Source organism: Danio rerio, chromosome 16 (genome assembly GCF_049306965.1).
Source record: "Danio rerio strain Tuebingen ecotype United States chromosome 16, GRCz12tu, whole genome shotgun sequence".
NCBI lineage: Eukaryota > Metazoa > Chordata > Actinopteri > Cypriniformes > Danionidae > Danio > Danio rerio.
Window position 1 is genome coordinate 7,474,586 of NC_133191.1, and position 18,952 is coordinate 7,493,537.

Sequence of the window (18,952 nt, forward strand, 5' to 3'; positions counted from 1 at the left end):
ACCCTCAGGTGATTCCAAACCTTTTTGTGTTTATTTTTTGTTAAACACAAAAGAAGATATTTTGAAGAAAGCTGAAAACCTGTAACCATTGACGTCCATAGGAGGAAAAAGCAACGTATTGATGAATATGTAAATGTCTGCTACAATATTCTCCCTATCAAACAAAATAAACAGGAAAAAAAGACAACAGCAGTTAAAGGTGACCTATTAGTCCCCTTTTTACAAGATGTAAAATAAGAAACTGATATCCCTAGAGAGTGTGTGTAAAATTTCAGCTCAAAATACCAAACAAATAATGTTTTATAACTCTTTTTAACTGCTTCTGTGTCGTTTTGGTGACTGTCGCTTTAAATTCAAATGAGATTGTGCTCTTTTCAAAAAGGGGCGGAGCTACAAATGTGTGTCAGCATAGTGGCAGATTCAAAAACAAGACTAATAAATTATGCTAATGAGGGAAAGATTACTAATGGGTGGGGCTTTTCCTCTCTGATGACACGTACAAAGGAAGAATGTCAATCAAACTGTTTCTGCAGACTGTTTTTATCAAGCGTGATTATAAAAAATACAATGAATACATTTTTACTCTTAGAAGCTGGTTATTTCCACAGACTGCTGCCACACAACTTCTTATAAATCTCTTATAAAAGGGACTTTTGCATAATAGGTCCCCTTTAAAGGAATAGTTCAACCACAAATAATTATTATTCACTTTATACTCACCCTCAGGTGGTTCCAAACCTTTAAGTTTCTTTGTTAAATGCAAAAATAGACATTTTTAAGAAACCTGAAACCATTGACAGCGTTTCCAACATTCTCCAAAATATCTTTTTGAAGATATCTAGTATAGGGTTGGGTACCGAAACTCTTTGGAACCGGTTTGCACCGGATCAAATCAGCATATGAATTTCGGTGCTGCAACAAGAATGTAAAGCAGGACGTGCACCGGAAGCGCCGCTCGATGACGCGCAGTGCCATGCACTTTAGAATTTGCAAGTCAGCGGCTGTCCATGGTGCCCAGCCAAGACTGTTCATATTTCTGCCATGCCACAGAGCGCCATCTGAATACTTTCATTTTAAATAACATGCGAATGTGCACGTCTGGTGTGTGATAAACTCTGACGTGTTAAGCTCTGACAGCTCTGAGCTGTGTGACACGCTTAAGAAGCATAAAGGGGTGCATTAAAGGCAGAAATAAGTGCGCGTTGTGTCACACCATTTCTAAATGTTTAAGTCTAAACAGCTTTGAGGGATACGGATGTCAGCGATGTCAGGCATTTGTTATTGTAGCTTATTTAAGGCAAAGCGCGCAGTACGGCGCATGCGGCGAGCGACACACTTCAAGACAACACGACAACATGCAAGATCGCGTTCATCTAATTTGCTTAAACTAAGCATTCTACAGTACGGCTATATTTTACAAGCACGGATTCTGACACACCAACATGCAGCATATGCTTTACAAAAGTTGCGCGTAAGGGAGAAACACGTCAAACTTATGAAATGTGAGGGCTCATGGAATCAACTTAAAGGTGAGGAATGGACTGTCTTTAACAGCTTGTGACATTATCAGGCACATTATCTGAGTATGTTTACATGAACACTAATACTCTGATTTTAATATGATTATGACAATATTCTGATCAAGAGTCTACTGTGAACAGTGATTTTTGATTATCTAAAAGACCACAGACACAAACTGCAGAGGAAACATTTATAGGCTGGTGACGCAATGACGTTGATGGATCTATGTGCTTTAACATGTAACTGGGAATCATGAATGTAACATTCAAAAAGAAACTCATGTAAACACCTGAATCATACTATTGTCTTATTCAGATCAAGGCAAATCATTAGATCACTGATGTATATGTAAAGTAGTCACAAGCCCCAAACCCAGAAAAAAATTTTGATGATAGCCTTTCCACAAGTTAGTAGTTAGCTAATGTAATGTTAATAGCAGAATGTAAATCTTGCATTTATGCTTATAACAAATGCTTATATGCTTAATAAACAAATGATCAAAAGAAATACATTAATGCAAAAAAAAAAAAAAAATATATATATATATATATATATATATATATATATATATATATATATATATATTTATTTATTTATTTATATATATATATATATATATATATATATATATATATATATATATATATATATATATATATATATACATTCATAACAGTAATATTTTATAAAAGTTTCATTTTGCAATGATAAAAAAATCAGGAGGGTGAAATATATTGCATATATTGTACTGTATTTGGCTATGAAAGTTTATAATATACTCAACTACCTTAACATATATAGGTTTAAGTAGGATTGACATTTTGAGTTGTAAGAATTTTTTTTCCAGTGTAAGATTGAACCAACCTGAGGTGTCTTTGCACAATGCTAACCCTTGGACTGGGTTGTGATTTCATCAACTCTCCCATGCTTCTACAACATTTATCAGCATGCAACCTTTGTGCCGGCAGCTCAAATCCATCATTCCAGTCTACAGATAGTACAGTATGGAGACAGTTTACTTTACATTTACCACACCTTTCCTTTTCAAAAGAGCTGTTATACCTGTTTAAAGTGATCATTCAATACATTTCACATTGTTTGAAAGCAGTTTCACATTAATAATCTGTGATACTTGCCACTGTCGCCTTTGTTTTGTTTTTTACGCCTTAAGAAATTAATCCGTAAAATAACAACAAGTACTTGCACCTCATTAGTCTTGTTTTATAACAATAATTTACCTGACCAACCTTTAAACTAAACAAAATGCCAATAAAAGTCTCTTTGTTAAACTGAATGTTTAAATTACAATAAAAAAAGTTGCCGGAGCAGATATCACGTTGCTATAATGCAATTTAACAGCATGCATACACCTGTGTATCCCAAACTCATACTTGTCAACACTGGGATGTGAAAATAAGGGATATGCCCACTATAATAAGGGATTCCCCCGACCCCCCCTTAAAAAATCCCCAAATTACTAAATATGCTCATTTGGAGCTGTTTAGTTGTAAATAAACAGTTAAATGGTCAGTAATATGTTTTATAATTATTTACAAAAGAAAAAATAAAATTAAACACAAGCAGCAAATAAATTAACAAACAGTTCAGCTTATTAGAAATTAAAAGCTATCATAAAGAAATAGAATTAAGCAATCAATCCTCATTAGCACATTAATCTAATTCATTTCGGGTGTTTCATTTTTAATCTTTCGACTTTTGTTTTAATGGAATTTGATACCGCATGGCGAACGGAAAGAAAAACCTCTGCATTTCGTGACTCGGTTGTTCTTTAAGGTAATCAAAAATCGCTGCTTACATGGTAGACTCTTAATAAGAGTATTATCTTAATCATATTAAAAGCGGAGTATTGGTGTCCATGTTAATGTACTCAGAAAGTGCCAGATGAAGTCGCGAGCTGTCAAAGACAGCGCATTCCTCTGCCTTTTAGCACGCACCCTTCAATGTTTCGGGAAGTTTGACCTGTTTCCCCCATAAATTCACCTTTTGTAAAGCGTATGCGTATTTGTGTAATACAGCCATACTTAAGAACGCTTAGTTTAGGCAAATTTGATGAACGCAATCATGCGTGTTGAATCTGAAGGCAGTCGCTCCGCCTGCGCTGTCCTGCGTGCGTAAATTGTTTCTACTTTATAATTAATGTTCTCAACTTACAGCAATACAACTTTACAATGAGTACAATTGTTTGTATTCAATACTTTATTGTTATTATCATTTTCCATTTACCATATTTGCAATGCCTGCAGTCCATTTAGGCCGTACTCACACTAGGTACAGTTGCCTCGAACCGGGCCAGAGCACGCTTGTCCCCCCTCCCGTCTCCCCCGACGGCCCGAGCTCACACCACAAACGGGCCTCGGCACGCTTACGTCATCGCTGCTGTTCAGTGAGAAGCGCTCTCTCACTCAGCAGCACGGTGGACATTTCTCTAGTTATATCGTTTCAGTCGTTTGTAATGCAGTGACATGCAGTCAAATATTTCGCAAAACAGTCCTTAGGGATGGGGTGACACGCAGTCAGATATTTCGCCGAACAGATCCGCCACTTTTGCCGCTCATAAACAATTAAAAAGCTCTCGTGCTGCAGGAATGAGGAGGTCTGCTGTCGTGCAGTGAGGGGTTTGCGTCTTTAATCAACTACAGCAGTTTGTGTTCACTGAACAGTAAGAATGATTAATAAATCCATATGAAACAGCCCCTTAAAAGTCACGTCTCGCTTTCAGTTTCGGGCTTTGGCGCGTTTTGCATTCACACACAAGCGTACCGTGCCAAAGCCCAAGTGAACCGCGCTCAGACCCACCTCTTCCAACCGGGCCAGGGCCGGCCAAGTGAACCGTGCTTGAGCCTAATTCAGCGCACTCACACTTCTCAAACGATCCGAGAAACAGGCCTGGGCACGGTACGGATGGCATAGTGTGAGTAGGCCCTAAGAATGCAACTTAGAAAACATTTTTTTCTTTATTGGTATTGATTGTTTTAAAATTCAAATGGCATCAACATGCCTGTGTTTTAATTTCTGTAATAAATATGGCTGTCAAGCCAGGATCTTGATGGTTTATTGTGGGTATGCTGTTTACATGAAGAAATCTGTGTTACAAGTTAAACAAAAATTCTAATAAACAATTATATTTTAAATTCAAATCTTGCGTTTACATTAATTTTACATTTGAATAGCCAAAATTAAAAGTTTTAGTATTTTAAATGTGATTAATCACGATAAATAAAAAAGTTGTGATTAATTAATTAATTACTTTAATCAGTTGAAATCAGTAAATCATACATTTGATTTAAAGCATGTCTTACACAAACTAACATTACTGAAAAAGTTGACCCGTCCCAATCCTCAATGTGTAATTCGAACACTGTATACAAGAAAGTTGAATTGACTCATATGTTGTGTGTGTGTGTTCAGGACTGGAGATCACGTGGGATGGGGACAGTCTGGTGGAGGTGGTTGCAGCGCCTCATCTGAAGGGGCAGCTGTGTGGTCTTTGTGGAAACTACAACGGTCAGCGGCGAGACGACTCTCTTGGAGGAGACGGACAGTTTAAGTTTGACGTGGATGAACTTGCTGAATCGTGGCGTGTGGAGGACAACGAGCTGTGCGAAGTACAGAACCGCCGGCCCACATCCTTTCTCTGTGCCGGAACAGTCAAGGTGAAGCTCCGCGCTCACAGAACCTGCCAGAAGCTCAAGTCCTGGGAGTTTCAGAAGTGCCACTCTGCTGTCGACTTTACCTCCTTTTACAAGTGAGTTCACTAAACCTATGCAGTTCTGAACAATTTTTTAAGCCATCTGAAATTTGAGACAGAACTAATGCATAATATAAGCAGTCATGTAAAGGCCGGGACACACCAAGCCTGAAGTATGCTGTTGGGTTTGTTCGGCTCATAGGTCAGGCTAGATGGTTAGGTGTGTGTGCGACAAATTGCCTCTCATGGGGTTAATTCGGATCACATTCAACATGTCAGATCATCAGCTGAAGAGAGTGCTCTAATTGGTTATTCAGCAGCCAATCAGAGCGCTAGCGAGACGTAGTGAAGTGCCAAACTAAGTAAACAATTCAAGTCAAGAAGTAACACAAAGGGGCCAGCTGTAATTTCGATATGTTTCTAAAATATTAGCAAATGAAAAAGATTATTAGATTATCAGAGATATTTGCTTAATCAAATCTTTATGTGGTGACTGACAATTATTTTGATAATGGTATTAAACACTACGTTTTGCGCGCACGAACCAGAAGTTTCCATTTAGGGAACGAGAAAACAGATTACTGCCCTCACGGAGTTGAAAGACGCGGCTCTCATTTCAGTCAGCTTTTGTTTGTTTACTTTTGTTTGGCTTTTTGCTCCAGGGGGGGCCCTTGTGATTAGGGGGCCCCGCGTCGTCACGATTTTCAATAACTGTAAATCCGGCAACTGCAATAATCAAACTCTTGGGAACAACTGTGGTTGGAACCAAAGTTCACAGGTCTGTGTTCTCTGAACACCTCTAAAGCGGTGGACTACTTTATTCTGATTGCTTGCCGCCTAACCGCGTCATACCTCATACCTTAAAGTAGACTTGATTTCAACTATCCTCGATGCTCACAACGGAGAGGACACGCTGTGCTGTTTCTCGCCGCCAGTTCTTCTGGGCACTTTGACGCTCTCGCCGCTTTCGGTTTGTGATTGCTCCTTAGTTTGTGAAGGCTTCCCCGCGTTGTCGCTCCACCCTGCCTCCCTTCCCCGCTCATCAATTTGTGGTCGCTTCCCCGTTTTGACCCCACCTCCTTCATCAGGGGGCTCCGTCAGTGATCCCTGCAGGGGGGCCTCCGCATTTTGTGCTACGCCACTGGTATGGCTGATAAATAGGGGACGGCCATGGAAGCCACGGCCCCAAAATGAAAAGTCATATGCATATCAGAGTTGTTCTGCATTTACTGAATCGTTTGGTTTTGGTAACCTACAGAGAGCGACTTGCATCTATCTGCTGCAAAAAATATCTAAAACGCTCATAACAAAACGCGATGTCTGCAGTTGTTTTTGAAGGAGACAAGCAGACATGATCACTGTGTTTGCACAGGGTCAGTCACACTTGTCGGTTGTCGCCAATGTAACACACACACAAATGAACGTTATGAGAACTAAAGTTTGTTGTACAGTTGGTGGATTACTCCTGTTATTTGGTACGATTGCATTTATATCAGTTCGTTATTTCACACGAACCGTACCTCTTCCAGGCGGACTCGGGTACAGTTCATGGATGAGCACCCGAGTTCAGATGACATGGTTAAGACTAGCGAAACATATCTAACTCTGACGTCAAACAAACCCTGATTACGGACCAAAAGTGCTAGTGTGAAAGCACCTTAAAAAAAGCTTTTAATCCTAAATTTGTAATGCCAAAATGCTAACCTAAAGTTCTTTTGTGTAGAAAACCATCGGACTGGAGCCAGTAGGTGGAATTTACATGTGTAGTCGTGGAATAAAATACAGTAATGCCGCCGTGAGAAATTCTGTTGTACAGCACTGCGAAAAGGGGCGGGATTAATCAAGATGATTAGACAGTAACAAAACTGAGTGATTGGTCCATATTTTAAATTCCTATGCAGCGAGGTCATGTTTTAATATTCAATTGGTCTCACGTAGTCACAGCAATTTTGCAGGTCAAAGTTCACCAAGCATTTGCATGCGTATGAATGGAAATCTATGAAGTGAAAAGTCCAGTGTGACAGTGGCTTAATTCTTAATTTTTAAAGCTAAAATGCATTGAAACTTGTTTCCGATACTCGTTTTTTTTTCTTTTTTTTACATTTTGTGAGCTTTTATTTTATAATTCTGAATTTATATCTCTCGTAATAGTGACATTATTTATTACATATATTTTTTATTTCAACTTTACATCACCACTGAAAGCCTAGTGGGCAGTGCTTGTGTGACTGTGCTTTGGGCATCCGAGATCTGCAGCCCCCACAACATCAACCATTAAAATACAGCCAAAAATCATCAAAAAATAAATCTTGCTTCTTTTTTTCTTTAACACTTTACTTTGATGGTCCATTTGAGTATTAGTAGACTGTCTGATTAATATCTGCTGATACTGCTCCTTCAACAGACATTTAACTGACTATAAGAAACTTAACTATATGTACATGTCAACATACACTAACCCCAACCTAACAGTCTACTTATAATCTAATGAGAATTAGTTGGCATGTAGATGCAATTTAACTTAAATTGATCACACTTTACAATAAGGTTCATTAGTTACTGTTAATTAATGCATTTACTAACATGAACAAACAATGAACAATACATCTACTACTGTATTTGTTCATGTTAGTAAACGTTAGTTAATGAAAATACAGTAGTTCATTGTTAGTTCATGTTAACTCATGGTGCATTAACTTTTGTTAATAAGCATGGACTTGGATGTTAATAATACATTAGTAAATGTTTCATTATAATTAATAAATGCTGTACATGTGTTGTTCATGATTACTTCATGTCAGTAAATGCATTAACTAATGAACCTTATTGTTAAGTGTCACCCTTAAATTCAGCAAATTGACCATCAAAAATAAAGTGTGACACTTTTTTACTTAACCTAATTGCAAGTTTATAGCCTTTCACAATTCCGACTATATTTCTTGCACTTTTAAACTTGCAATCATATGACAAAAAAAAACTTTAACTTTAAGATGTTAACTAGAAATGGCAAGAAAAAGTATTAAATGGGTTAATTTGTTAGACAGAAGTCATAATTAAATGTTTTATTCTTTGACTCATTTTCATTTCTCATAAAAATGCCGAACTAAACATTTGTAAAGTAGAGAATTCTAAAGACAAGGATGCTGTATAAGTAGATCAATCGAAAAGTTGTCATGCATGCATTGTTTGTTTTTTGAGGTAAAAATCAAATGCTCTGAACATGTTAAGTATTTTGGCAAAACTTCAACACAAATTATGAAGAAATCACCATACAAGAGTACTACACTGCTTAAAGTTCTTCTGCTTCTTGACTGTATCTCTGTGCTCCTCTCTTTAGGTCGTGTGTAACAGACATGTGTGAGTGTCCAGTGCATAAGAACTGTTTCTGTGAGTCCTTCATAGCGTACAGTCGAGCCTGTGAGAGAGAAGGGATTCATGTGCACTGGAGACCAGAGCTCACCTGCATGAGTAAGTCACTCTCATGTTTATATATATATATATATATATATATATATATATATATATATATATATATATATATATATATATATATATATATATATATATATATATATATTTATTTATTTATTTATTTATTTTTATTTTTTGGTTAGAATATTAAAGAGTTACATCTGAGTGAGATCTACAAACAATTCCTAAAAACAGCTTATATTACGGACATTTTTTGTTGGTATTTCTTTATGTTGAATAATGTTTTTGTTGACCTTAATATAGATTTTTTTTTAATTGTTGATCCTGGACCATCATTATTTAAATACAGTGTAAATTCACTATTGTTGATCCTGGATCATCATCATCATTTAAATACAGTGTAAATTCACTATTGTTGATCCTGGACCATCATTATTTAAATACAGAGTAAATTCACTATTGTTGATCCTGGATCATCATTATTTAAATACAGAGTAAATTCACTATTGTTGATCCTGTATCATCATCATTATTTAAATACAGAGTAAATTCACTATTGTTGATCCTGGATCATCATCATTATTTAAATACAGAGTAAAATCACTATTGTTGATCCTGGATCATCATCATCATTTAATTACAGTGTAAATTCACTATTGTTGATCCTGGATCATCATCATTATTTAAATACAGAGTAAATTCACTATTGTTGATCCTGGATCATCATCATTATTTAAATACAGAGTAAATTCACTATTGTTGATCCTGGATCATCATTATTTAAATACAGTGTAAACTCACTATTGTTGATCCTGGATCAACATTATTTAAATACAGAGTAAATTCACTATTGTTGATCCTGGATCAACATTATTTAAATACAGTGTAAACTCACTATTGTTGATCCTGGATCATCATCATTATTTAAATACAGAGTAAATTCACTATTGTTGATCCTGGATCATCATTATTTAAATACAGTGTAAACTCACTATTGTTGATCCTGGATCAACATTATTTAAATACAGAGTAAATTTACTATTGTTGATCCTGGATCATCATTATTTAGATACAGAGTAAATTCACTATTGTTGATCCTGGATCATCATCATTATTTAAATACAATGTAAATTCACTATTGTTGATCCTGGATCATCATTATTTAAATACAGAGTAAATTCACTATTGTTGATCCTGGATCATCATTATTTAAATACAGAGTAAATTCACTATTGTTGATCCTGGATCGTCCTTATTTAAATACAATGTAAATTCACTATTGTTGATCCTGGATCATCATCATTATTTAAATACAGAGTAAATTCACTATTGTTGATCCTGGATCATCATCATTATTTAAATACAATGTAAATTCACTATTGTTGATCCTGGATCAACATTATTTAAATACAGAGTAAATTCACTATTGTTGATCCTGGACCATCATCATTATTTAAATACAGAGTAAATTCACTATTGTTGATCCTGTATCATCATCATTATTTAAATACAGAGTAAATTCACTATTGTTGATCCTGGATCATCATCATTATTTAAATACAGAGTAAAATCACTATTGTTGATCCTGGATCATCATCATCATTTAATTACAGTGTAAATTCACTATTGTTGATCCTGGATCATCATCATTATTTAAATACAGAGTAAATTCACTATTGTTGATCCTGGATCATCATTATTTAAATACAGTGTAAACTCACTATTGTTGATCCTGGATCAACATTATTTAAATACACAGTAAATTTACTATTGTTGATCCTGGATCATCATTATTTAGATACAGAGTAAATTCACTATTGTTGATCCTGGATCATCATCATTATTTAAATACAATGTAAATTCACTATTGTTGATCCTGGATCATCATTATTTAAATACAGAGTAAATTCACTATTGTTGATCCTGGATCATCATTCTTTAAATACAGAGTAAATTCACTATTGTTGATCCTGGATCATCATTATTTAAATACAGAGTAAATTCACTATTGTTGATCCTGGACCATCATCGTTTAATTACAGTGTAAATTCACTATTGTTGATCCTGGACCATCATCATTTAAATACAGAGTAAATTCACTATTGTTGATCCTGGATCAACATTATTTAAATACAGAGTAAATTCACTATTGTTGATCCTGGATCATCATCATTATTTAAATACAGTGTAAATTCACTATTGTTGATCCTGGATCATCATCATTATTTAAATACAGAGTAAATTCACTATTGTTGATCCTGGATCATTATTATTTAAATACAGTGTAAATTCACTATTGTTGATCCTGGATCATCATCATTATTTAAATGCAATGTATTTTCACTATTGTTGATCCTGGACCATCATCATCATTTAAATACAGAGTAAATTCACTATTGTTGATCCTGGATCATCATCATTATTTAAATACAATGTAAATTCACTATTGTTGATCCTGGATCAACATTATTTAAATACAGAGTAAATTCACTATTGTTGATCCTGGATCATCATCATTATTTAAATACACTGTAAATTCACTATTGTTGACCCTGGATCAACATTATTTAAATACAGAGTAAATTCACTATTGTTGATCCTGGACCATCATCATTTAATTACAGTGTAAATTCACTATTGTTGATCCTGGATCATCATCATTATTTAAATACAGAGTAAATTCACTATTGTTGATCCTGGATCATCATCATTATTTAAATACAGTGTAAATTCACTATTGTTGATCCTGGATCATCATCATTATTTAAATACAGTGTAAATTCACTATTGTTGATCCTGGATCAACATTATTTAAATACAGAGTAAATTCACTATTGTTGATCCTGGATCAACATTATTTAAATACAGAGTAAATTCACTATTGTTGATCCTGGATCATCATTATTTAAATACAGAGTAAAGCCACTATTGTTGATCCTGGATCATCATCATTATTTAAATACAGAGTAAATTCACTATTGTTGATCCTGGATCATCATTATTTAAATACAGAGTAAATTCACTATTGTTGATCCTGGATCAACATTATTTAAATACAGAGTAAATTCACTATTGTTGATCCTGGATCATCATTATTTAAATACAGTGTAAATTCACTATTGTTGATCCTGGATCATCATCATTATTTAAATACAGAGTAAATTCACTATTGTTGATCCTGGATCATCATTATTTAAATACAGAGTAAATTCACTATTGTTGATCCTGGATCATCATTATTTAAATGCAATGTAAATTCACTATTGTTGATCCTGGATCAACATTATTTAAATACAGAGTAAATTCACTATTGTTGATCCTGGATCATCATTCTTTAAATACAGTGTAAATTCACTATTGTTGATCCTGGATCATCATCATTATTTAAATACAGAGTAAATTCACTATTGTTGATCCTGGATCATCATCATTATTTAAATACAGAGTAAATTCACTATTGTTGATCCTGGATCATCATCATTATTTAAATGCAATGTATTTTCACTATTGTTGATCCTGGACCATCATCATCATTTAAATACAGAGTAAATTCACTATTGTTGATCCTGGATCATCATCATTATTTAAATACAATGTAAATTCACTATTGTTGATCCTGGATCAACATTATTTAAATACAGAGTAAATTCACTATTGTTGATCCTGGATCATCATCATTATTTAAATACACTGTAAATTCACTATTGTTGATCCTGGATCAACATTATTTAAATACAGAGTAAATTCACTATTGTTGATCCTGGATCAACATTATTTAAATACAGAGTAAATTCACTATTGTTGATCCTGGACCATCATCTTTTAATTACAGTGTAAATTCACTATTGTTGATCCTGGATCATCATCATTATTTAAATACAGAGTAAATTCACTATTGTTGATCCTGGATCATCATCATCATTTAATTACAGTGTAAATTCACTATTGTTGATCCTGGATCATCATTATTTAAATACAGAGTAAATTCACTATTGTTGATCCTGGATCATAATCATTATTTAAATGCAATGAAAATTCACTATTGTTGATCCTGGACCATCATCATCATCATTTAATTACAGTGTAAATTCACTATTGTTGATCCTGGATCATCATCATTATTTAAATGCAATGTAAATTCACTATTGTTGATCCTGGATCATCATCATCATTTAAATACAGAGTAAATTCACTATTGTTGATCCTGGATCATCATCATTATTTAAATACAGAGTAAATTCACTATTGTTGATCCTGGATCGTCCTTATTTAAATACAGTGTAAATTCACTATTGTTGATCCTGGACCATCATCATCATTTAAATACAGAGTAAATTCACTATTGTTGATCCTGGAACATCATCATTATTTAAATACAATGTAAATTCACTATTGTTGATCCTGGACCATCATCATTTAAATACAGAGTAAATTCACTATTGTTGATCCTGGATCATCATCATTATTTAAATACAATGTAAATTCACTATTGTTGATCCTGGATCATCATCATTTAATTACAGAGTAAATTCACTATTGTTGATCCTGGATCATCATTATTTAAATACAGAGTAAATTCACTATTGTTGATCCTGGACCATCATCATTTAATTACAGTGTAAATTCACTATTGTTGATCCTGCACCATCATCATTATTTAAATACAGAGTAAATTCACTATTGTTGATCCTGGACCATCATCATTTTATTACAGTGTAAATTCACTATTGTTGATCCTGGATCATCATCATTATTTAAATACAGAGTAAATTCACTATTGTTGATCCTGGATCATCATCATTATTTAAATACAGTGTAAATTCACTATTGTTGATCCTGGATCATCATCATCATTTAATTACAGTGTAAATTCACTATTGTTGATCCTGGATCATCATTATTTAAATACAGAGTAAATTCACTATTGTTGATCCTGGATCGTCCTTATTTAAATACAGAGTAAATTCACTATTGTTGATCCTGGATCGTCCTTATTTAAATACAGAGTAAATTCACTATTGTTGATCCTGGACCATCATCATTATTTAAATACAGTGTAAATTCACTATTGTTGATCCTGGATCATCATCATCATTTAATTACAGTGTAAATTCACTATTGTTGATCCTGGATCATCATCATTTAAATACAGAGTAAATTCACTATTGTTGATCCTGGATCATCATCATTATTTAAATACAGAGTAAATTCACTATTGTTGATCCTGGATCATCATCATTATTTAAATACAGAGTAAATTCACTATTGTTGATCCTGGATCATCATTATTTAAATACAGAGTAAATTCACTATTGTTGATCCTGGATCATCATTATTTAAATACAGTGTAAATTCACTATTGTTGATCCTGGATCAACATTATTTAAATACAGTGTAAATTCACTATTGTTGATCCTGGATCATCATCATTATTTAAATACAGTATAAATTTACTATTGTTGATCCTGGACCATCATCATTTAAATACTGTGTAAATTCACTATTGTTGATCCTGGATCATCATTATTTAAATACAGAGTAAATTCACTATTGTTGATCCTGGATCATCATCATTATTTAAATACAATGTAAATTCACTATTGTTGATCCTGGATCATCATCATTATTTAAATACAGAGTAAATTCACTATTGTTGATCCTGGATCATCATCATTATTTAAATACAGAGTAAATTCACTATTGTTGATCCTGGATCATCATCTTTATTTAAATACAATGTAAATTCACTATTGTTGATCCTGGATCATCATCATTATTTAAATACAGTGTAAATTCACTATTGTTGATCCTGGATCATCATCATCATTTAAATACAGAGTAAATTCACTATTGTTGATCCTGGATCATCATCATTATTTAAATACAGAGTAAATTCACTATTGTTGATCCTGGACCATCATCATTATTTAAATACAGAGTAAATTCACTATTGTTGATCCTGGATCATCATCATTATTTAAATACAATGTAAATTCACTATTGTTGATCCTGGATCATCATCATTTAATTACAGAGTAAATTCACTATTGTTGATCCTGGACCATCATCATCATTCAAATACAGAGTAAATTCACTATTGTTGATCCTGGATCATCATTATTTAAATACAGAGTAAATTCACTATTGTTGATCCTGGATCATCATCATTATTTAAATACAATGTAAATTCACTATTGTTGATCCTGGATCATCATCATTATTTAAATACAGAGTAAATTCACTATTGTTGATCCTGGATCATCATCATTATTTAAATACAATGTAAATTCACTATTGTTGATCCTGGATCATCATCATTATTTAAATACAGAGTAAATTCACTATTGTTGATCCTGGATCATCATCATTATTTAAATACAGTGTAAATTCACTATTGTTGATCCTGGAACATCATCATTATTTAAATACAATGTAAATTCACTATTGTTGATCCTGGACCATCATCATTATTTAAATACAGAGTAAATTCACTATTGTTGATCCTGGATCATCATCATTATTTAAATACAATGTAAATTCACTATTGTTGATCCTGGATCATCATCATTATTTAAATACAGAGTAAATTCACTATTGTTGATCCTGGATCATCATCATTATTTAAATACATAGTAAATTCACTATTGTTGATCCTGGATCATCATCTTTATTTAAATACAATGTAAATTCACTATTGTTGATCCTGGATCATCATCATTATTTAAATGCAATGTAAATTCACTATTGTTGATCCTGGATCATCATCATCATTTAAATACAGAGTAAATTCACTATTGTTGATCCTGGATCATCATCATTATTTAAATACAGAGTAAATTCACTATTGTTGATCCTGGATCATCATCATTATTTAAATACAATGTAAATTCACTATTGTTGATCCTGGATCAACATTATTTAAATACAAAGTAAATTCACTATTGTTGATCCTGGATCGTCCTTATTTAAATACAGTGTAAATTCACTATTGTTGATCCTGGACCATCATCATTATTTAAATACAGAGTAAATTCACTATTGTTGATCCTGGATCATCATCTTTATTTAAATACAATGTAAATTCACTATTGTTGATCCTGGATCAACATTATTTAAATACAGTGTAAATTTACTATTGTTGATCCTGGACCATCATCATCATTTAAATACAGAGTAAATTCACTCTTGTTGATCCTGGATCATCATCTTTATTTAAATACAATGTAAATTCACTATTGTTGATCCTGGATCAACATTATTTAAATACAGAGTAAATTCACTATTGTTGATCCTGGATCATCATCATTATTTAAATACAGAGTAAATTCACTATTGTTGATCCTGGATCATCATCATTATTTAAATACAGAGTAAATTCACTATTGTTGATCCTGGATCATCATCATTATTTAAATACAGAGTAAATTCACTATTGTTGATCCTGGACCATCATCATCATTTCAATACAGTGTAAATTCACTATTGTTGATCCTGGATCATCATTATTTAAATACAATGTAAATTCACTATTGTTGATCCTGGATCATCATCATTATTTAAATACAGAGTAAATTCACTATTGTTGATCCTGGATCATCATCATTATTTAAATACAATGTAAATTTACTATTGTTGATCCTGGATCATCATCATTATTTAAATACAGAGTAAATTCACTATTGTTGATCCTGGACCATCATCATTATTTAAATACAGAGTAAATTCACTATTGTTGATCCTGGACCATCATCATTTAATTACAGTGTAAATTCACTATTGTTGATCCTGGATCATCATCATTATTTAAATACAGAGTAAATTCACTATTGTTGATCCTGGATCATCATCATTATTTAAATACAATGTAAATTCACTATTGTTGATCCTGGACCATCATTATTTAAATACAGAGTAAATTCACTATTGTTGATCCTGGATCATCATCATTATTTAAATACAGAGTAAATTCACTATTGTTGATCTTGGATCGTCCTTATTTAAATACAGTGTAAATTCACTATTGTTGATCCTGGATCATCATCATTATTTAAATACCATTTAAATTTACTATTGTTGATCCTGGATCATCATCATTATTTAAATACAGAGTAAATTCACTATTGTTGATCCTGGATCATCATTATTTAAATACAGAGTAAATTCACTATTGTTGATCCTGGACCATCATCATTTAATTACAGTGTAAATTCACTATTGTTGATCCTGGATCATCATCATTATTTAAATACAGAGTAAATTCACTATTGTTGATCCTGGATCATCATCATTATTTAAATACAATGTAAATTCACTATTGTTGATCCTGGATCATCATCATTATTTAAATACAGTGTAAATTCACTATTGTTGATCCTGGATCATCATCATTATTTAAATACAGTGTAAATTCACTATTGTTGATCCTGGATCATCATCATTATTTAAATACAGAGTAAATTCACTATTGTTGATCCTGGATCGTCCTTATTTAAATACAGAGTAAATTCACTATTGTTGATCCTGGATCATAATCATTATTTAAATGCAATGTAAATTCACTATTGTTGATCCTGGATCATCATCATCATCATTTAATTACAGTGTAAATTCACTATTGTTGATCCTGGATCATCATTATTTAAATACAGTGTAAATTCACTATTGTTGATCCTGGATCATCATTATTTAAATACAGAGTAAATTCACTATTGTTGATCCTGGATCATCATCATTATTTAAATACAGTGTAAATTCACTATTGTTGATCCTGGATCATCATCATTATTTAAATACAGAGTAAATTCACTATTGTTGATCCTGGATCATCATCATTATTTAAATACAGAGTAAATTCACTATTGTTGATCCTGGATCATCATTATTTAAATACAGAGTAAATTCACTATTGTTGATCCTGGATCATCATTATTTAAATACAGAGTAAATTCACTATTGTTGATCCTGGATCATCATCATTATTTAAATACAATGTAAATTCACTATTGTTGATCCTGGATCATCATTATTTAAATGCAATGTAAATTCACTATTGTTGATCCTGGACCATCATTATTTAAATACAGAGTAAATTCACTATTGTTGATCCTGGATCATCATCATTATTTAAATACAGAGTAAATTCACTATTGTTGATCCTGGATCATCATCATTATTTAAATACAGAGTAAATTCACTATTGTTGATCCTGGATCATCATTATTTAAATACAGAGTAAATTCACTATTGTTGATCCTGGATCATCATCATTATTTAAATACAATGTAAATTCACTATTGTTGATCCTGGATCATCATTATTTAAATGCAATGTAAATTCACTATTGTTGATCCTGGATCATCATCATCATTTAAATACAGAGTAAATTAATTTTTGTTGATCCTGGATCATCATCATTATTTAAATACAGAGTAAATTCACTATTGTTGATCCTGGACCATCATCATTTAATTACAGTGTAAATTCACTATTGTTGATCCTGGACCATCATCATTTAATTACAGTGTAAATTCACTATTGTTGATCCTGGACCATCATCATTTAATTACAGTGTAAATTCACTATTGTTGATCCTGGATCATCATCATCATTTAAATACAGAGTAAATTAATTTTTGTTGATCCTGGATCATCATCATTATTTAAATACAGAGTAAATTCACTATTGTTGATCCTGGACCATCATCATTATTTAAATACAATGTAAATTCACTATTGTTGATCCTGGATCATCATTATTTAAATACAGTGTAAATTCACTATTGTTGATCCTGGACCAGCATCATTTAAATACAGAGTAAATTCACTATTGTTGATCCTGGATCATCATTATTTAAATACAATGTAAATTCACTATTGTTGATCCTGGATCAACATTATTTAAATACAGAGTAAATTCACTATTGTTGATCCTGGATCATCATCATTATTTAAATACAGAGTAAATTCACTATTGTTGATCCTGGACCATCATCATTTAATTACAGTGTAAATTCACTATTGTTGATCCTGGATCATCATCATCATTTAAATACAGAGTAAATTAATTTTTGTTGATCCTGGATCATCATCATTATTTAAATACAGAGTAAATTCACTATTGTTGATCCTGGACCATCATCATTTAAATACAATGTAAATTCACTATTGTTGATCCTGGACCATCATCATTTAATTACAGTGTAAATTCACTATTGTTGATCCTGGATCATCATCATCATTTAAATACAGAGTAAATTAATTTTTGTTGATCCTGGATCATCATCATTATTTA

At 32.6% G+C, this 18,952-nt stretch overlaps 1 protein-coding gene across 1 annotated transcript in view; it reads left to right on the forward strand.

The window, feature by feature from the left end:
- The window catches only part of bmper (BMP binding endothelial regulator), a 75,873-nt gene that overhangs the window by 24,532 nt on the left and 32,389 nt on the right, over positions 1-18,952 (forward strand). The window contains 2 exon segments of the mRNA NM_001020487.2: positions 4,951-5,287; positions 8,568-8,698. Coding sequence (NP_001018323.2) covers positions 4,951-5,287; positions 8,568-8,698 — 468 coding nt within the window.